The 21,508-nt window shown below is 43.5% G+C and overlaps 1 protein-coding gene across 3 annotated transcripts in view; it reads left to right on the top strand.

Moving 5' to 3' along the window:
• Window positions 1-10,176: 10,176 nt before the first annotated feature.
• ADTRP (androgen dependent TFPI regulating protein) overlaps window positions 10,177-21,508 on the top strand; it is a gene marked incomplete at its 3' end in the record, with an annotated part of 65,264 nt that continues 53,932 nt past the window's right edge. For 2 of the 3 annotated variants that reach the window (XM_082638282.1, XM_082638281.1), the window contains exons 1-3: window positions 10,177-10,238; window positions 10,877-11,201; window positions 20,820-20,954. In XM_082638282.1, the coding sequence (XP_082494408.1) occupies window positions 10,225-10,238; window positions 10,877-11,201; window positions 20,820-20,954 (474 nt within the window). In that variant the 5' untranslated portion in view covers window positions 10,177-10,224. The remainder of the gene's footprint in view (window positions 10,239-10,876; window positions 11,202-20,819; window positions 20,955-21,508) is intronic. The other variant, XM_082638283.1, reaches the window with a different exon arrangement.

Raw genomic sequence — 21,508 nt, forward strand, 5'->3', positions numbered from 1 at the left:
CAGACATTTCCTTAGTCATCCCCTCTTAGTATCCCCATAATGACATCACTGATGGTAGAAAAATGGCAGTGCCAGGACTGAGCACTGGATTTTCCTACGTGGCACTCTGCCCAGTGGCTTCTAGGCCCAGTGTATTCTCTCTTAGCTTCTGAACCAGTGCTCACTTTGAAAGCTACAGACAGATTTATGGAACCAGGGATGCTTATACTAACACCACTAAAGAGCCAATAACTTCGTAAAAACTGTTCTATCGTATTACAGCGGTAGGGGAGGGTGTCATTAGGCCTGCAGTGAAACAATCATTGTTTCCAAGAACACAAAAAAGTCAGCACCTCAGCACTTCAAGTAAGTTCATTGGCAAAGAGGCCTCATGGTTTGAGGACAATCTTTTTTTTTTGCGGTACGCGGGCCTCTCACTGCTGTGGCCTCTCCCGTTGTGGAGCACAGGCTCCGGACGCGCAGGCTCAGCGGCCATGGCTCACGGGCCCAGCCACTCCATGGCACGTGGGATCTTCCCGGACCAGGGCACGAACCCGTGTCCCCTGCATCGGCAGGCGGACTCTCAACCACTGCGCCACCAGGGAAGCCCGAGGACAATCTTGAAGACAACTATTATGCTTCATCTACTCCCTACGTAGGCCTTTTCCGAATCATTTCAACATTACTCCCTCTGAATTTTGGAAGGGGGACAGAGAAGGGGAAAAGGCAGAATATCATGGAAAAAGTTCTGACATCTTTGAAGACAAGAATGCAAAGGGCTGGTACTTGAGTGGAGGCTCAGGAGGAGACATTCCCTCGAACCAGCTGAGCAGCAGCTGTACTTCTGTCCCCAGGAGCTTACAATCTATAAAACATTCTTATGCTGAGAGGCCAGGTTTCAAAGAGATCTATTGTTGTTGAAGGTAAGAGAGAGATGCTGAGTTTATTCTGTATTGGCATGTGATTTATTTTAGGCACCAACAAAAACTGGAATCACTTTGAGTGGCCCCAAATGCTATGAACCTTCTGGAGGAGAATGGTGGAAACTGCACCTCGACCAACCAGATAATGTGAAGCAATGCTAGATGAATAATTAGTATGTAGTGATTCAGACGTGCTTGGCAGGAAGAAAATGCCAAGGAGGCTAACAGATTTGACCTTAAACTTCAGCCATTTTGTAAACAAGTGTTCTGTGAGGTTTCATTTCATTTTCATACACGTTGAGGATGGCATTTCCATTCAGAGGGCAGTCAAGTAAATGATTAGCCAAAACAACTCCTTTTGACCAAATGAGTCAACTCTGCAATAAACAATCTGGCAGTATGTGTGTTTTTTGGTTTACTTTTTGTGTTAAGGGGATTTTTTTTTTTTTAAGCACAGCAACCTTTTCCTTGCTTTTATGAAACACTGCCCTATGTTTCCAGGCAGAAAAGCAAAAACTTTCAAAAGGTCATGTGATGTCATCTCAGCAATGCAGAAATAAGAAGAAAACCAACTAACATGAAAAAAAGGATGTATTTGATAATGATCTTTGGCAGATGTCTTAAAGTAGAATATATAAACATGCATGCAATGTATGTAAGGCTAAGAGTATTTCACCTTGAAACTTGATAGATGTAATTCCTTAATAAAGACCACTTGTTTGTCAAGGGCTAGATTAACTTCTGAGCTGGGTTATACAGGAAGTCAAATTCTGTTCCATTATAGGAGCCATTATCAATATCCTCCCTGAGTACAAATTTGGGATGTAGTAAGAGGCAAATAAAGCCTTCCCTCATCCCAAGCTGAAGGAGTCAGCGCACGTAAACACAGATTGGGATCCTAAAGTGCTTCCACAAAGCTTTAGGGGAGAACATATTCCCATCTCCCTACAGGATCATGGCCTGTTCTATATGGAGCACACTGAACTCTTCTGGTTTCTATAGAGTAATGGTCCTCACTTGGGGGTGATTTTCTCCCCAGGGACTTTTGGTAATGTCCATAGATATTTCTGGTTGTAATACTGGGACCCCCAGTGATACCAAATAAACAAAGCAAATCAAAGTAGCATCACAAAGGCTCAGGACATTAAATTGTCATTGGAACCATAGCCTACAAAAGTCAGGCCAGGACCCATGTGCTAACCCTAAACAGGGTGACTGATTGCTAAAAGATTTAAATAGGACTCAGAGACTCTTAAGATAATAATCAAAATCTCTAGGATACAACTGAAAATCCCAGCCATACCAAGAACCAGAAAAAGCACAGCCTGAAGAAAAAAGGACAATCAACTGCCACCAACACAAAGATGAATCATATATTGGAATTATCTGACAAAGACTGTAAAGCAGTTATTATAAAAATGCTTTAATGAACAATTCAAAATTCTCTTGAAACAAATGAAAAATGGAAAATATCCACAAAAAAATAGAAGCTGTAAAAAAACTCAACTGGAATTATAGAACTGAAAGATAACAGTAACAGAAAAACAGACAAAAACAAAAACAAAAAACCTCACTGAATGGGCTCAGTAGCAGAGTGGAGATAACAGAAGATAGAATCAATGAACTTCTGGAGCAATTTACTCACATTGAAAACCAGAGAGAAAATAGACTGAAAAAAAGCAAACTGAATTAGAAGAGCCTCCAGGAGCTGTGAGACAGTTCCAAAGGATCCAAACTTCATGCCACAGGAGCTCCAGAAGGGGAGTAGAAAAAGAGTTAGACTGAAAGAATATGTTTTAAAAATGGCTGAAAATTTCTCAAATGTGGTGAAAGGTATAAATCTACAGATTTAAGAAACTGCACAATCTCCAAATATGATAAGCCCAAAGAAATTCAAGCCACAACACATCATAAATAAACTTCTGAAAACTAAAGATAGTCTTCAAAGCAATCAGAGAGAAATGACACATGAACCGTAAGGGAGCACAAATTCAAATAAAAGCATTATTTCTTATCTGAAACCATGGAGGCCAGAAGGAAGTTGCACAGTATTTTTCAAGTGCTGAAAGAAAAGAACTGTCAACAGGGAATTCTATATCTTACAAAGCTATTCTTCAGGAATGAAAGGGAAATAAAGACATTCTGAGATGAAGGAAAACTTAAAGAATTTTGTTACTAGCAGAATCACCCTTAAAAAATGGCTAACGGAAATACAGTCAGCCCTCCATATCTCCACATCCACAGATTCAACCAACTGCAGATCAAAGATATTCCAAGAAAAAATTCCAGAAAGTTCCAAAAAGCAAAACTTGAATTTGCCACACAGCAACTATTTACATAACATTTATACTGTATTTACAACTATTCACAGGCATACCTCACTTTATTGCACTTTGCTTCATTGCACTTCGCAGACATTGCACTTTTTTACAAATTGAAGGTTTGTGGCAACCCTGCATCAAGCAAGTCTATCAGTGCCATTTTTCCAACAGCACTTGCTCACTGCATGTCTCTGCGTTACATTTTGATAATTCTCACAATATTTCAAACTTTTTCATTATTATATTTGTTTGGTGTCCTGTGATAAGTTATCTTTGATGTTTCTACAACTCACCGAAGGTTCAGATGATGGTTAGCATTTTTTAGCAATAACATTTTTTAACTAAGTTATGTACATTCTTTTAGAAATAACGCTATTGTACACTAAATAAACTATAGAATCGTGTAAATATAACTTTTATATGCACTGGAAAACCAAAAAATCGCAAGTGACTCACTTTATTATGATATTTGCTTTATTGTGGTGGCCTGAAACTGAACCTGCAATATCTCCGAGGTCTGCCTGTACATAGCATTTACATTGTTTTAGGTATTGTAAGTAATCTAGAGATTTAAAATATACAGCAGGATGTACCTAGGTTATAGGCAAATACTACACCATTTTATATAAGGGACTTGAGCATCTTTGGATTTTGGTATCTGCAAGAGGTCTCAGAACCAATCCCCCAAGGATCCTGAAGGATGACTTAATTCAAACTGGAAGACAATGACAAAAGGATGAAACTTGGAAGCATCAGAAAGGATGAAAGAACAAATATAAAGAGCAGAAATATGGTATATACAATACACTAACTCTTCTCATGAGTTTTATAAATCATTTAATAAGTAGAACAAAAATTGCAACACTATCTGATTTCCAAGACTATGATATTTAAAAATGGGAAAAGTAAAGGGACTAAAATGGAAGTAAGGAGTCCAAGTGGTAAACTGTAATGCCAGTAGGCTGTAATAAGTCACATATGTATATTGTCATACCCAGAGCAAGTGTTAAGAAAACTATACAAAGAGATACACTCAAAAATACTATAATTAAATCAAGATGGAATCCTAAGTGTTTAATTAATACATGGGAGGCAAGAAAGGAGGAACAGAGGTGTAAAAAAAAAAACAGAGGAAACAAGGAGAAAGCAAATAACTAAATGGAAGACTTAAGTCCTAACATACCAACAACTACCTTAAATGTAAGTGTCTAAACACAACTATTAAAAGGCAGAGATTGGCACAGTGGGTTAAGAAAAACCTCACAACTCATCTATGCTGTTTACAAGAAACTTGCTTTAATTTCAACAAAATAAGTAGATTGACAGTAAAAAGATTAAAAATATGTACCATGTAAGCATCAATTTAAAAAAGAAGAAATAATAATATTACTATCAGATAAGGTAGACTTTATATGAGCAAAGAAACTTACTAGAGACAATGAGAGACATTACATAATGTGAAAAGGATTAATCACCAGGAAGACATAGCGATCCTAAAGATACATGTACCAAATAATAGAGTCTCAAACACATAAAGCAAAAACTGATAGAGCTGAAAGGAGAAATAGACTAATCCATAATTATTGTTAGGGACTTCAATACTGCTCTTTCAGCAAATGACATAATTATTAGATAGAAAATCAGCAAAGTGCAATTTAGGTATACGAATATACATGATTCACACATGGTACTATACAGACTACTAAAACAAGATAACCAGAGCTTAACTGCTGATCTTCTTGTGGTGAATTTCTCAAGAAAACAGGCATTTACATGAGAGTTTTAAAAGATTGAAACTGGAATTGCTGATTGGTCAGCACTGAATATGTTTTTTAACTTTGCTGATTAGTTCAGCATATAAAATTCTATCTGAAATATCTGAGTTCTTTCATGAGAAAACTCATGTAGTTCTCATTAACACAATTTTGCAAAACATGAAATCTGACATGGCATCTAAAAAAAGTCATTTCTAGGTAGACAGTTTCTATTTAATAACTTCATCAGACCTCACATAATCAAGTGGACACACAAACTAATTCAAGCAAGAGAAATTCACCTGAAAATTTCAGAGCTTGGGTACAAAACAAAGCAATTCAAGAAACAGTGAAATCTCACTGGCCTGATTGTTAAGACACTTGTGTTCTGGTCATTGCTCCCCCATTAACAGCTGTGTGATTTGGGGCAAGTCCTTTAACCTCTCTGAGCTTTAATTTTCTCATCTGAAAGATGAAGAGGTTGAATTAACTGACCTCAAACTGTTCTTTCCTGCTCTAAACTTTTAAGACAATGTGAGTCAATTTCATGCTTGTAAACAGGAAGAGTTCTTTGGCCTCCCAACTGAAAATGCACCATCAAAACTCCCAACAGGGCTTCCCTGGTGGCGCAGTGGTTGGGAGTCCGCCTGCCGATGCAGGGGACACGGGTTCTTGCCCCGGTCCGGGAGGATCCCACATGCCGTGGAGTGGCTGGGCCTGTGGGCCATGGCCGCTGGGCCTGTGCTCCGCAGCGGGAGAGGCCACGGCAGTGAGAGGCCCACGTACCGCAAAAAACAAACAAACAACCTACCAACAGAGAACTCTGCTGCTCTAAGTGAGTCTGAGAAGGTTAACACAGACATTTGCATTCCAGTGCAAAAGCAGAACTGGAGATCAAAGAGTAAGGCAGATCTGAATCAGGTTTCCCAATGCAACAGGCAAAGTGATGGGCCAGGAAAGTTTTCATAGACTGAAAAAAACAGGTTCCAATGCCTTTCTGAGCTGGCTTGGTTTGGTGGCTGGAAACCCACACATGGTCTCACCAAACAGACTTCAGATGGGAGCCTTTAATAAATGTTCTAGTTTTTGAAAAGCAGGGCAGTCCCAGTGACCTCTGGGAAAATCAAGTGCTGTTCGATGTGGTATAAATAACCCGATGGGTGAAACGCTTCATTCTAACTCAGTTTTCGGCCACATGTACAGTCAATGGACAAAGCATCCTAGGGATGCAAAGTCCACTGGAAGGAAGATCCTGGTCTCCCTAAATGTTGACTTCAACTGGGCATCTCATACATTTAATTATTTCCAGAATAAAAGGTAGGCACCTTTTACTGGGGAGAGGGCCTGTAGAAGACAGTGTGGGTGATACTGGTTCAGAGGCAGCAAGGCTTCTAGGGAAGTACAAACAGCACTGGGTTATGGGAGTGGTAATAATCAGGAAACCCAACGGTCAGAGAACCTCCCCCCGCCCCAGGTAGAGAGTAAGAAGACCACGATCCCAGAACTGGTCCATGCAAACAAAGCTTCATTAGCATCTAGAATTTACCTGCTACCATAAACAGTGCTAAGGGCCCAGAATTGTGTCAGATACTCCTGGAGGAGCACACAGTCTGACTGGCTCCATCAGTTAGAGTTCCAGCAGAAAAAGGCAGCCCCACCCAGCTGGGAATTTAATAATGGGACTATTTACCAAAGGGTGGGTGAAGCTAAGGGAGCCTGTAAGGGCCGGGGAGGTATACGTCAACTTTAAAGGGAAGGAGCCGTCTCAACAAGGTTCTCTGTAGGTTAAGAGGGTAAGTGGACTACAGGTAAGTCTCACCAGCACGGCTTGTCTTGAAGCTTAAAATGATGGGGATTTACCGGTTAGCACCATCATCGGGAGGTGTGTCTCCCCTGTGCCTGAATGAAACCACACTCCCTCAACCTTTTCACCATAACCTCAAGAATTCTGGGCTCCACCATCCTTAATTCCTTCTCTCCACTGTGCTACCTGCAGTCATCACTGTGAAGGGTCTTCCAACACCTTCCACTGTGGTTGGCTCTACGGTCTGTGCCGGACTGGGTGTGTATCAGTGTGGGCTTGGGACTTTGCGCCAATCTCTTCAGAGGCTAGGCCACATCAATTACTCCTTTAGCCCAGTAGATGTCCTGGCTTTAGGAAGTGAGACAATCACTGTTCCAGATTCCCTGAGCCCCATTTCACACTTGAGGGAATGAACTAACATCCCAATGAGGCTGATGTCTGACCAGCTCAAGGTCATGCAGCAGACTCAAGCCTGGGTTTGAGCCCCTGCTCTTTGTACCTCACCATTCTGCGCCTGGCCTAAGAAGGAATGGGTTACAATCTCCATCAGACAAAGCTGTTATCTGTACTGGTGAGATTACATTAATTCTTACCTTCTCCTACATGACATCTAGTCTCCTATGATTTACTCAATGCATTCATCTTTAACTCCATCTTCTGCATATTTAGAATGACAGAATAATTTGCAGGATAATTTAGGCTCCATTAGTATGTTATACATGCCTCTATTACAGTACTTATCACATTGTGCTGTAATTTTTTGTTTACATATCTGTCTCTGCCACTTGACTGTGAGTTCCTACGGGGATCAGCCTATGTCTTACTCATTTTAGTATTCCACCTCCTCCCCAGAACCCAGCAGCTGAACATTCTGAATGTCGTAGGTTTTTAATGAATGAGGCAGCTATTTATAGTAAGGCTCAATAGACAACCACACCTGGTTTGCACACATTCATTTATTCAACAGATATTTATTAAGTTCTTACTGTGTGCCTAGCAATATGCTAAGCTCTAGGGATCCAAACATACCATCTCTGTGTGTTTGGGATATAATGGGAGATAATGGCACATAAAAAAGATAAAATCCTAATTGCTACAGACTGTGTTTCTCCAAAATTCATGAATTGAAATCTTAATCCCCAAAGTATTGATATCAGGAGGAGGGAAGGTGATTAGGTCATGAGGCTGGAGCTCTCATGATGGGATTAGTGTCATTACAAAAGAGGTCCCAGGGAGATCTCTGGCCCCTTCCCACATGTGAGGACATAGCAAGAAGATGACTGTCTAGGAAGCAGGCTCTCACCTGCTGGTAGACAGAATCTACCAGCAACTTGATCCTGGACTTCCCAGCCTCCAAAACTGTGACAAATAAGTTTCTGTTGTTTACAAGCTACTCAATCTATGGCGTTTTTGTTATAGCACCCTGAATGGACAAAGACGCTAATCACCACGCAATTTGCAGAGATGCACAGGGTATTAAGGGAGACTAGAAGTGGCTATTTAATATGGCCTGGCTGAGGAGAGGTTCAGGTAAGGGTTTCTAGAGAAGGAAACTGCTGAGCTGCATTTTTGAACATGGTTATGAAATAACCAGTGAAAGACATGCCACGAGGCCATCAGGCAGAGGAAATAATAAGAGTAAAGGCACTAGGATATGACATAGCCAGTTGTGATTGGACAACTCTGCCACTCTGGTGCTGTAGGACGACCATCAACTATGAGACAGGAGTAAGGCAGGAAAGACTATCAAAGCTAGCTGAGAGTGGCCAGTTCATCAAGTTATGGAACTTGGATGCTATTCTGTTAATGATACTGATGCAGTAAAGGGACTTAAGAGGGGGAGAGATGTGGTAAGACTGGCATTTTAGGTAGAATCCCTCCCTGACCTTGTGAAGAACGGAGTTGGGGGATAAGACTAGAATTAGGAAAACCAGGTAGAAGACAGTTACTAAAGTACTGGAAAGAGATGAAGAAGACCTGGACTAGGTCAGTTGTAGAAGGAATGGAAAGAAGAGGACTGAATTGAGCTTGATTTGGGAGATGAACTTGGCAGGATCTGGTGGTTAGTTGGACTTGAGGAGTCAGGGAGAGAGAGGAAACAAGGAAGACTCCCAGTTAGAAGACAGGGCCATACTCACATACGGAGAATAGAGGTGAATAGTCAGGTTTGGGGCAAGGTAGTGAATTCATTTTAAACATCTTGAGTTTGAGGTGCCTCTAACTAATTGAGGAAATGTCCCACAAGCAGTCAAAAATATGTCTGAAGCTTGATGGAGATGGGGACAGGGCTGGGATTAGAGGTATAACAGTTTTGGTCATAGACTAGAAAGCAGGGGTAGAAATCATGAGAGTCAGCAAAATCGCTATGGTGAGTATGTAGTGTGAGATGGACAAAGAGCTGGGCCAGGTCCCTGGGAAGCACCAGGAAGATTTAGGTCTTTGTCTCCTCTCCTTTCCCAGTATTTCCTCAATTCTTCACCCATCTGCAGACCTATGCTTGAGATTTTGTATAAAGGGATAAAAATCTCTAAATCTATAATGATGCTTACCATGAAAACACCCTGGGAGACATAGCACAGTACCTCATATGTGCACCAAGTTTTAAAACATAATCTGATCCTTTCCTGAGAGAATTTTCTGATGGGAGAGGTAGAGGAATAAAAGGGGCTCAGCAGGAGTGGAGAAATATTGCAAAGGGAGTCTAAGGGTGTGTTTCTTTGTGGTCAGGCACACTGGTTAGAGTGCAGCCTGCAGCTCTGCCTGCCTCTTACTAGCTTTTGAAGGCATCCAGCTTGGGCTTCAATCTCCTCATCTGAAAAGGAGGATTACAGTAGTACTTACTTCGTAGCAGTGTTTAGAGCGTTAACTGAGTTAATATGCGCAAAGCATCTGGAACAGTGCCTGCCTCGTAGTAAGTACTGTAAAAGTATTAGCCGCTCTTGTTAGTTACCATTTTAACTTAGGCCATGGAGCTGTGTACAGCATTTTCCGTCTCTCATTTCCCAGGCCACCCTCTCCTTTGGGGATGGTTACAATGCAGACCCTATATTGTCGGCTCAGGCGTGCTCTACCCCCGTCTACAGTTCCTCATGTTTGGGTTCCAGTGACTCAGGAGGTACGTTTGTTTTTGTTTTGTGCTCCATGTGTAGCCTGCAGTTCTTTCTCCCAGTACTTGTAAGCCCTGATTAAATCACGGAAGAGCACCACCTACAGACTTTACGTAACTGCATCAGGAGCATTTCCCTTGGGGATTTGCTCAAAACCCTCTGAGTCAATTGCCCAGGGAAACAAGCTGGTGATGTCACAAGGTATGACACTTCCAGCCCTCTCTCAGGTCCCTTCTGTCGAGCCTGAGGCAGGGTCCGGTTCTGAAGACTTTGCCCAGCCTAAGCATACTCTTGGCCTCTCCGAGGCAATGCAGAGACCCTCATTCTCTCTCCGCAATGTCTGAGCTCAGGTATGTTGGGGTAGTGACCACACACACCTCTTCCTGATTCTTTGGCCACAGACCTCTTGCTATGCTTCTTCCCTCCAAGGGAACAGAAATGCCTGTTTAAATGGAGTGTCTGGGACAGCTGTCAGTAACTCTTGGTTCTCTAGGATATAGATAAAAAACTGCGGGGGGCGGGGGGAACAACTAACTAAAATGCTGGGGCTGCTCCCTAGAGGATCAAAGGTTGTTTCAGATTTTATAGGGCCTCAGGGACCTTAGGAGCAAGATTACAACACCCTTCCCCTTTCTAAATATTTACTTCCCTCCATGCGATAAACACGCCCACAATCTCTCCCTCCTGGTCGGTCAACCTGCCTCTCATTCTCTCAAGATATATTATGGCAACTTCCTTATTCTGCCCCAAAGAAAAGAAAATACGACCATGACAGTAGGTATTTCGTTAGAGTTCTCTGGTACTTAATGATAAGGTCATTTAATCATGCCCCGACCCAGTCAAATAGTGCAAAGTGCACTTCTTACATTGCTCCCTGCCCTCTTCAAAGCCTAAATACTGAAACATATGCAAATATGTGGATTGCCTGCTATTATCTAAATGAAGGCGTCTGAAAATCAGCAATAATCCTGTCTCCCACGTTTATCAGGAAAGGAGCCTATGAGAGAAGCAAAATTCAGCCATGTTGGAACTCTCAATCCCAGAGGGGAGTGTTCTCCTTCTACGGCCTGGCCTGCCATAGGACTTCCGCTGTGACCTGCGGAATTACGCCAGAGGGACGCTACTTTGAGACTGTTACAGTTCCCTGGTCACAGCTAGCCATGACGAGGACTTCTACGTGCATATACCACTTTTTTGTTTTGAGCTGGTATATTTTCCTCAATTTTTATATCTCACAACAAGGAGAGGATCGGCGGAAATCCAAAGTCTTTCTAAATGGTGGACAATGGAAGTACTTAACATTCCTTAATCTGGTAAGTCCATTTGGCTGTATCAGGAAGCAAGCTATTTGTCTGTAATATCAGTGCCTCTATACATAACACTTTTTGATTTTATCAAGTACAAAATTCCAATATTTGTCTTTCTTCTTCACTGTTTGTTGAGTTTTGGCATTCTCTTTTACTTGACAATTTGCTCTGAGAAACCCCATTTGGGAGTTATCCATAGCTACCTTTTGTGCTAATTGTTAAATGCTCTTTTGAAAAGAATCTTGTCTTGAAGTTCTTCTCAGATGAGCCCAAATGGGGAACTAAACTAATGGTTTCACCATGGGACTGACTACATATGCAGGAGGAATTTTGAACTTTGCTTGGGGAAGTCTGTGAGGGAAGGCAGAGTGGTGTATGTTGCGTGGGAAGTGCAATTTCCAGTGGAGGGATAATGCCATTTTACAGCACACACAGACTAACAGATTTATCTAAGAAAAGCAAATACATTTTGCCATGTTCAGATCCCACTTCAATTTTTTATAGGCTCAGGCTCCATCTTAAAGGACAAATCACCCAACCAAATGGCAAATACACATTTTCAACTATTTACAAACCAATCACATCACTTGATCCTTTCTTGTCTCCCTAGCCCAGCTGACCACAATCTGATGAATGAAGTGATGAAGTGTGAATGAATGGGAGAAAAATAGGTTTTTAAAAAATGTTTTGGAAATATGTAAAATTATTTTTAGAGTTAAAAGCTAAACATGCTGTAGCCTTTGGGGATGCTAATTAAAGTTTTGAGATTTTTAACCTAAATGTAGGATACCATATAAACATCTGATTTCAGAAACTAGACAAAATATTCCAATTCTTTGGCATCATAATCCTAGGCAGAGGTAATGCATGGTAAAAAAAAAAAGAAAAGAAAAAGAAAAAAAAGATGACTCTCTGTAATGCTAAGGAGAAGAAATTCAGAAGGTTCAAATCAAAGAAGCCTGGAAGTTCAGCTTCCTCCTCTCTGGTAACTTGCTGGCTTTTGATTTTGAGATTTGAGCCCTGAATACAGTTCTACTGTGCTTGAAAAATATCAAGGTGACGGCCTGTTTCAATCATAGAATTTTATGAGAAAACAAGTAAATAGAAAACAATAACAAAAAATGATTTTGTGGAATTAGAATAATACAGTGAAAGTCTCAGCTTTATGTATGTATTGGCTTCACATTAAGAATAGTCAAGGTAAAGGGAGCACTGTCAGCCAGGATTGATGATCTAATCAAATCCAAATTCTAGTATGGTTGTCCTCCCTCACACTAAGCATGGCTAAGAGCAGATTCATCACCTACTCCCAAAACCCAGCTCCCTGGCTTCTTAATTATAGCTCGGTTACATGTCCCAGAGTCATCATATTTCCAAGAATGGAAAAAGACACTCATCTGTCCAGGACACTTATTTCCTAGTGTTAATTCCCTAATCGGCCACCAAATCCTATGTCTTCCCTCTTAATAGGTTCATCCCTTCTTCCCCAATCTTACTGCCCCTCTCATTGTAGGTGTTTATTAATTGGTACCTAGATGACCAGATCACCTCTTCACTGTCCTCCCATTATCAGTCCATCCATCACTCAGATTTCAGATTAATCTTCCCAAAGAACTGTTTTTGGTTTTGTTTTGCTTCAAACATCATAAGCCTGCTTGAGAAGTGTGGTCAGCTACTCAAGAAACCACAGGGGCTCCCTCCTACCGTACAGGACCAACCTAAACTCCTGATTTAAGAGCTCACCTGCCTCCTTAGCTGTCGGGCGCTCGCCTCCCTAGGAAGGTTGGTCTCTCCTCCAGGAAGGCCTGTGTCTTCTCCAGTGTTGGTCCCTAGGCTTTTGCTGTCACTGTTCTATCCATATTCGCACTATCCTTGAATGAAAGGCCTACCTGATTCTACACCACCTTGCTGCTTTCACAGACCACCTGAAATCCCATATTCTCCTTAAAATCTCTGCTGACCAACTCTAGCCCAAATTCGTTTTTTCCTTTCCCTGAATTTTTACAGCTTCTCAGTCTTTGCTTACTTATGTATAATATTGTTTTCTCATTTCCACCCACATGTGATTCTCAACATTTCAATCAAATTGTAAATGGCTCCAAAACAGGAGTTTTGTCTCCTAAGTCTTTGCCAGCCCTAATGTTCTATGATTCTACGTTGTATTTGCTACAGTGGCTGGCGCAGATTATCCCCATAACGAAAGCTGGGTGACTTGGTATGTTGTCTGGACTTGACCTCACTTTTCTGTATTCCTGAGCAGTATAGTCTCTTCTGACATCTTCTGGCCCTTGAAATGGGCAGAGAGGGGCTTCCCTATGGCTGTTTCCTTTCTGCTGTTAGGTGTCATCCTGAAATTGTGACTTAATGCAACGTTGTCCAACTGGTGAAGATGGGTTGAATGTGTTTTAGAGGATCAATTTAAGGTCAGACTTCAAATATGTGACATCACCTGAAATACTGCGCCTTAAAATTTCTAGCTCTTGAGGTCTTGTGGGCTGATTAACGGTTGTGCTTCCTAATGATTAATTAGCGTTAACTAACGAATAATTAGTTAATGGTTGCGTTTATAAAGTCACAGAGGTCTCATAACTTGCTATAACACTCTTAAATTTATTTTATGTAAACATATTGAAGTCAGTACCCCATCCTGCTTTCCAGGAAATTTACATCCCACCCCTTTAAACAGCTTTCATTTCTAGTTGGCTGAATGAATATCCGTCATGGCCCCTAAGAACAAAGTCCAACTTCATGCAAGTCAGCATTCTAAGTGGGCCCCATTTCCTCCTGAATCTACCCCAGGGGCTTCAAAGGATTGATGCCTGGGGCATGAGGTGAGTTGGGGGGGTGCCACTGAGGCATGGTGACCAATTCCTGCCTAGTGCCTAAGGAGAGCAAAGGAAGAAGAGGAGAGATGTGAGTCTCTGTCTAATGAGGGAGTAAACTGACCCCAGGGAAGAGGCAGCCAATTCCCTGTGGGGAGGGGAGGCAGTATAGCTTAGTGGTTATAAGCAGGAGCTCTAGGATCATGAACTCTCTGGGACGGTTCCTCAGTTCCACCTCCTACTGACCCTGGTCTGGGTATTTCTTTGTCTTCTATTTCCAAATCTGTCAAATAGTGCATAACCACAGAGGGACAAAGGACATGAGGGAAGCACTCAGAATGGTATAAGCAGTGGACAACGGAATGAGGAGACAGGAGAGTGCTGGTGAGCTTCTAGCCATCTCGTCTCTGAGTACAGAAGGGATGGTGCAGAGGGGAGGGTAATTTTCTGGGACATCGGTCCCCTCACCGAGCACCATGGGTGGTGGGTCAAGGATTCAGGCAAGGGCCACCCAACTGCCTCACGGTTCAAGTACTTCCCTCCACAGGCTTCGTACTTCAGCTTCCCAGCTAGAGGACGACCACTGTGGAGTCAATGCTTTCCCTATATAACAGTTGCCTGGGTGGATGCCCTCAGGCACTGGGGAAGCCCTAGAGGTAGAGTCTGCAAGCTCAGGCAGAGGGCAGCGAATCCTGCTGAATGGGGTAGCCCCCAGGAGCTGGGCATGGAGACAAGGCAGTGTTGTGGACATCCTCCGGGTGCTCACGTTGGCTCAGGCTGCCAGTGCCTGGGTCTTCCACAATGTTGTGTTCCCTCCACTCCATCCACTCCACTTCCACTCAGGGACTGTCCCTGACCCCAGGGAATGCAAGCTGGGGAGAGGGGAGAGAGGGATTTTTCAGCTACAGTTGAAATCGGCTTGCAGAATTCATAAGAGTTTGCTGGGTTTTCCTCTTTTTAAAAATAAACTTCCTTCTGAAACATGGTTAGAGGTGGTGCCTCATAACTGGGATCTCCAGGGGAGATTCTGGGTGGGCCCCTCCCTGTTTCCCTCCCCCCACTTCACCAACAGAGGCACGACATTTCCCTCCCTTCTTCGTATAAAGTTGCCCAAGCCGCAGGCAGCTCTGACCTCATTATCGTCAAGCTCTCAGGATGACAAGAGCCACTTCATTACATAGGTCCTCAGGGATGGCAAAGCAGGGCCAGGGGAAGAGAGATCCCTGAGAGATCCTTGGGGACGTTCCACCGTTCAAACTCCAAGGTAGCCCAGGAACAGTGAGAAGACAGGGATCCATTTATAGTGTATAGAACCCAGTGCGATACTTGGGGCCAACCTTTAATTTCCATCACCGGGTTAATATACTCATCTGTGGAACTCTTAAGCTCAACAGACTCAGAAATACACTTAACTGTCTATTCCACAAAAATGCTTAAGATCACTGCTTTTACCTCTCAGATAGTTGAAAGAATGAGGGCTGAGAGAAGGGAAGAGTCACCACCGGCACCCAAAATAAAACAGCTGTGGTTTACTGAGTAACCGTGACAGCATTTTGGTAGGTTCTTTGTGCACAGTATAAAGATGAGTGATGGAAGGCCTAGCTTCTGGAGCCAGACTGCCTGGGTGCCACTCACCTGCTGTGTGCTCGAGTGAGTTACCTAACTTCTCTGTGCCTCATATGTAGTGGATCTGTGGTGTGGCACACAGATTCCCCTACCTCCTCAGCATCAAGGTACTCATTCCCCAGCTCCTGGGAGAAGGGGTGTTGGCTGCTGATGACTCACAGCTGAGCTCTCATCCCACAACTGTCCTCAGCAGAAGGAAGCTACCTGGACCAAGGCTTAAGACCTCCCTGAGGTTGCTGCATGCAGAGACTGGTTGACCTGGGCTACAAAGGCTGGGCTCCGGGACAACTCTGGAGGGGCAGCTCAACTCCAGTGCTCCTTCAGGGATTAGCTGATTCCACGCAACTGTACTGTCCTTCTGGTTTTCCGGCTGCTCGGTCCTTCTCCCTCCCTCCCTCCCTCCCCCTCACGGATGTTCTGAGATCACTCCTCCATCAACGCTCTTCAGGCAGATCTCAGCATCTCAGATTCTGTTTCCCAAGGAACCTGGCCTACAAAACGTAAAATGGTAAATGGACCGAAAAGGTTCCTCCTCTTCTGCCGCCTGCTCTTCTACCTAACAAAGACATATTAACATAGAACCTGCCCTGGTCTGTATTATGCCTAACTTCTGGCACCTAAGAGACATTCTGTGAATGTTGGCTGCATCAATAAATGATCAGAACATAACTCTTAACTGGGAAGAGCCACTTTCTAGAGAACCCCATCCCACCTGTAAGACAGCCCACCCCACGGCCATCCTACTGCTACACTGAAGCCAGCTGTTATCAGCTACAGAACACTGGCCAAGCATTCTTACAAATCTTCCTTCCAACCTGTCCCTCAAGGTTCTTAGTTCCTTCTCTTTTCTTTCTTGTGTTCTTCATATCATGTCTTCTCCCATGTTCTTGATCTCATTTTTCATCTGTTTCATAAGCTCAGTGCACATGAATAATGTCTGAAATAGAATATTACATATAATACAGATATATTTGACAAAGACTTCCTCTACCTGTCGCAGATACCACCGCCCTTACCACCGCAGTTATACAAAACGCTCATCACAATGAGTCCCCATGTGCTGTTGTGTTCTGAATTAATCTCCTCTGCAAGTGCTGCATCATTCTGAAGGCGAGACCTGAGAAAGTCCCGGCCTGTCTGAGTCAGGCCCAGAGAGCTGAGCTGGGCGTTGGATTACTTGACTCATTCAGTCAGAGTTGTAATGTCTTGCTCAGGAAACTTGTGGAATCTCCCTCTCTGGAATTATTTTTAAATGAAGAAATTCTCATTTCCTGGGATAGTTTAAGAGGGTTCTGGCTTAAAGCAAGGAAAATAAACTTGACGACTTAGAAAGGTTAAGCTTCTGTGTTTTCAAGATTTTTGTGAATTTTGTGAAGACATATGAATGTAAAAACGAAACATCCTTTAGCTATGGTTTCTCAAATTGCACTAGTTATAACAAAAATGTAAATTAAGCTCTCCCAGGTGGTAAGTTTGTCAGCTATCAACAAAAATGGAAGACAGCTAACAAACTTAGATCAGCAGTATTTCAGAAGAAGGCACAGAAGAACAAACGGAATTAGGGAAGAACTGGTAGAAAAAAATTAAATCAGACAGCAGCAACTCTGAAGTAAACCCTGACCAAGAAGATACCATTAACTCCGCTTTTCTGAGCAGCCCAAAGAGTTGAGAAATGTAAACAACACTAATTTTGCTGTAAGAGTCGTAAAAGAAGGCCAGTTGTTGCTATCTTCTTTGAGTGCTACTGTATTAGTTTGCGGGGGCTGCCATAAAAACATACCACAGACTGGGGACCTTACACAACAGAAACTTCCTCAGAGTTCTAGAGGCCAGCAGTCCAAGATCAAGGTGTTGTTGGCAGGGTTGGTTTCTACAAGCCTCTCTCCTTGGCTTGTGGATGGCTGCCTTCTCCCTGTGTCTTCACGTGGTCTACCCTCTGTGTGGGTCTGGGTCCTAATCTCCTCTTCGTATAAGGACACCAGTCCTACTGGATCAGGGCCCACCCTACTGTCCTCATTTTAACTTAATCCCCTCTTTAAAGATCCTGTCTCCAAATACAGCCACTTCCTGAGGTACTGAGGGTTATAACTTCAAATATGAATTTTGGGGGGGGATACAACTCAGTCCCTAACAGCTGCCATTTTCCCCCTTGACTGTTCCTTCTGTGAATGTCTTATAAACATTCTAGTGTACTGTCCGTAGAGAATGAGCAGACCAGGGTCTGGTTCTGTGAGCTGATGCAAACCTGTCCTTGAGGCCCTGCAGGAAGCCTCCCCATTGAGTCAGCCGATGCCACCTCCCTCTCCTGGCTCTCCGGCTCGGCTGTGTGGATCCTCTATGCCCTACTTCTTGCCTATTTATTTCTTTTGGCAACACCCTAGCGCCTCCCCCCCGGGCTCCTATGTAGGGGCTCATAAATATTCCTTGTTGATACAGATGATGGCACGTCAACGTGGATTAAGAATCAATGGAGACAAGGCTGCCTCACGCACACAGCTGGCGCCTCTCCAAAGTGACATATGCCTGTGCAATAACGTGTGAGCTGAGGGTAGAGGGGGAGAAGTGATGGGCAGGTTTGTGGCGTGGAGCACATTTTTATCGGTGAAGGAGGAGCCACGGAGGCTCTGAGTAATGTGTTCTTTCCCCAGTCCAATTTCCACATTCTGCGACTGGGAAAGGCAAGAGAAAGTCAGGACGAGCTTGACTCATGCTGATGCTAGGAAGCTCTCGCTAAGGAAAGTGGTCACATGGACTTCACATGCTGGGTGGAGGCGGCCTCTCCCCAAGGAGGGAAAACCTGGCAGGCATTCAGCGCTCCGTGGGAGATTAATTGCCGTGTGGATTAATTGCCGTGTTGATAGAATGGTGCAGGCCTCCTCACCGGGGCCCAGGCCCCTCGTCTGCCCTTCCTAACTCCAGCAGCTGCCTGCTATGGCCTCAGGGGTGAGCTGGGAGCTGCTGGGGGAGAATGGGAGAGAAGGAGACTTCTCCTAGCATCCAGTGCAAAGACTGCACTCCAATTCTGCAGCGCTCAGGGCTCAACGGCGAAAGTAAATGACGAGTATTGGGGTGGCAGCCTCTTCATGGCATTTAAAACTGTAGCCCCCCCTCCCTGGAATGGCCCCTTCTGGCTTGAAGCTTCCTCCTCCCTCAGGGCCATGGGGTTCTTGCACATTCCTGATTCTCTACCATCTGATCGCTCTTTGCTACTTGGCTTCCCCCTTAGCCCTTCTGTCTCTTAGAGGAGGGCATTTCCTCGACATGTGCTTCCCACTTCTCTCCTCTTCCCTTTGTCCTCTCTTTAGAAACCTCATCCCACCATGCGGGCTCATCTCCGCAGCCCCGCCTCCCTGGAGACTAGCAGGTCTGCATTTCCAAATGGAAGTTCCTCTAGGCAAGTGGTTCTCAACCTTGGCTGCCCTGATTACAATCACCTGGGAGAATGTTTTAAGATCCTGAAGCCTAGGCTGCACCCCCAGACTCATTAAATTAGAATCTTTGGGAGTGAGAATCAGGCATCGGTATTTTTTGAAGTCATTTTTAATTCTCCCACCTGGAGATAATGGTCTCTTTTTCTGAACTCCCACAGTGCTTTATCCTTATTCTTAGCAACCTGACACATCACATGGTGTGTGTGCGGTTTTTTTAAAAGTCTGGCTCAAGAAGCAGGCTTTGGGTTTCAAATCTTGGCCTTGATATTTATCAACCGTTAGACTTTACACAAGTTTATTTAATCTGTCTGTGCCTCAGTTTCCTCATCTGTAAAATGGGAAGCGGGGAAGGAATAATAGGACTTACCTCATAAGGTTGTTATAAGAAATTAAAAACTTAAGATCAGTGCCCAGCACATAACAAGAAATCAATAAAAGCCAGCTATTACAAAAAAAAAAGTCAGCTATTATAGTTTTGAGTAGTCAGTAAGATTTTTAAGTGATAAATTTATGTCTAATCCAGTGGTTCTAGAACTTTAGCATATACACAGAGCACCTGGGAGTTGATTGAAAAACAAATTCCTGGGCTCCATTCCCAGAGATTCTGATTCCATAGTCTGGGGTGGGGCTGAGGTCCTGCATTTCTAACAAGCTTTGGGGTGATCCTGGTACTGCTGATCTGAGGACCCCCGTGGGGACATCGCTGGCCTAATCCACCTGTGTGTCCTCTCCTGCCCACCCTTCAGCCTGAGGCATGGCAGGAGGCCAACTCTGCTAGAGGTTTCCTAGGGTTCAGAGCTCAGAGCTTGTTCTCCAAAAGCTGACTTGGTTGATCATTAGTCCAGATGCCCAGGTTCCAGAACTTGTCTGACTCAGACTCAGAGCAGAGTCCAGGCTGTTCCTTTTGTACCAGTCAGAGCTTTCAAGGAACAGGACTGATTCTGAAGCAATAACTCAAAACCAACTCCAACTCTGTACTATTGTGACCCTTAAATTAGAAGCCGTGGGTTTGTGGAAAACTAAGAATGGACAAAGTCTGTTCTGATTGTGATCTTATGTCCTTGAAAAAGGCCCTGCTTCTTTTTTACCTTCAAGGCCCTCAGGTACCTAGAGATGCACCCGAGCCCACGGTTTGCTGTATAGCCCTGTGGATTTAAATCACTCCCTCACACAGACTGTCTCTGTAAGGTCTTCAGAGGCCTTCTCCTCTGGCTTCTCCCTCAAAAAGGCAAGATGCCATTTTGTGGGTCTCCCTCAGGAGAGCACAGAGCTCCTTCCTGGTGCTCGTGACCCTGATTCTGGCTTCTCTAATGAGATCGCAATACTAGGCATTTAAAATTTTTTTCTTCCTAGGAAGAGGCCAGAGTATATCTACCATTGTGTCTGGTGCTGTGCCCTTGTGCTGTTTATTTGGTTTTTCCCACCTCTGTGCAGCCAAGGTATCTACCTCATTACATTCTCCTTTTAAGCTGACTCTATTCTGTTTCCATTTTAGCTCAAGTCCATTACGCTAAATACTGTACACATTATTATCCCCTAAACAACTTTACACAGTCGGTTTTAGTGATCAAGGTCAGGGCCCAGCAAGTTGCGAGACCAACCTTCAAATTGGCTCCCAACCGAAACAGCCAGCAGCCCCTCCTTCTCAAATCAACACTGCTCCCAGAGGGATGGCGCTTCATGTCAGTGAAGAATGTATTAATTAAAGGAAATGAAAAGGTCCTCATTTGTTGTAATGAATTTAGTTCTTGCAGGCCATTTTCTACGGGGTGGCCTGTCTGGAAGATGTGCTGAAAAGAGCTAAAGGGAAAAAAGACATTAAGTTCATAACTGCCTTCAGAGACCTGCTTTTCACCACACTGGCTTTTCCGATATCTGCAGTAAGTTACAAAAATGTGCAGGTAATATAATACACATGTCATATGGACTGACACTTCTCCTGGGCAGCAAGGAGCCCATTATTGTAATCCAGGGCAACTGCATTTGCATAAATGGCCTGAGGACTGCATAGCACTGCCCAGTGTCTTGGGGAAATAAGGCACATTAACTGACAAGATGTATCATTAGCCTTTGTACCTTTGTGAACGTTTGATACAAGATCCTTATTACTGTCTAACAGGGAAGTCTGAAGGACCTTTCTTAACCAAAATACAACTGCGATAACCTTGGTTCCATCAGGGTGATGGGAATGGAGGGTGCTGAGGAGGGAGATGACTAATTCCCTTCCCTTTCATACATCTTGTTTCACTTGCTGCAATAAGCATTTGTTACTTCTGCAAGTGGAAACCATTAAAAATAAGGTATGAAAACTTTCAAAGTTGACACTTTGAGGAGAGAGAGACAGGATGTTTGAAATACCTGGTGTGGGACACATGTTGGGTGACTCATGCATTTTGTTGAATGAATGGACGTTGGGAAGAAGCAAGACATATAT

Source organism: Mesoplodon mirus (assembly GCF_964341445.2).
Source record: "Mesoplodon mirus genome assembly, chromosome: 12".
Lineage (NCBI taxonomy): Eukaryota > Metazoa > Chordata > Mammalia > Artiodactyla > Ziphiidae > Mesoplodon > Mesoplodon mirus.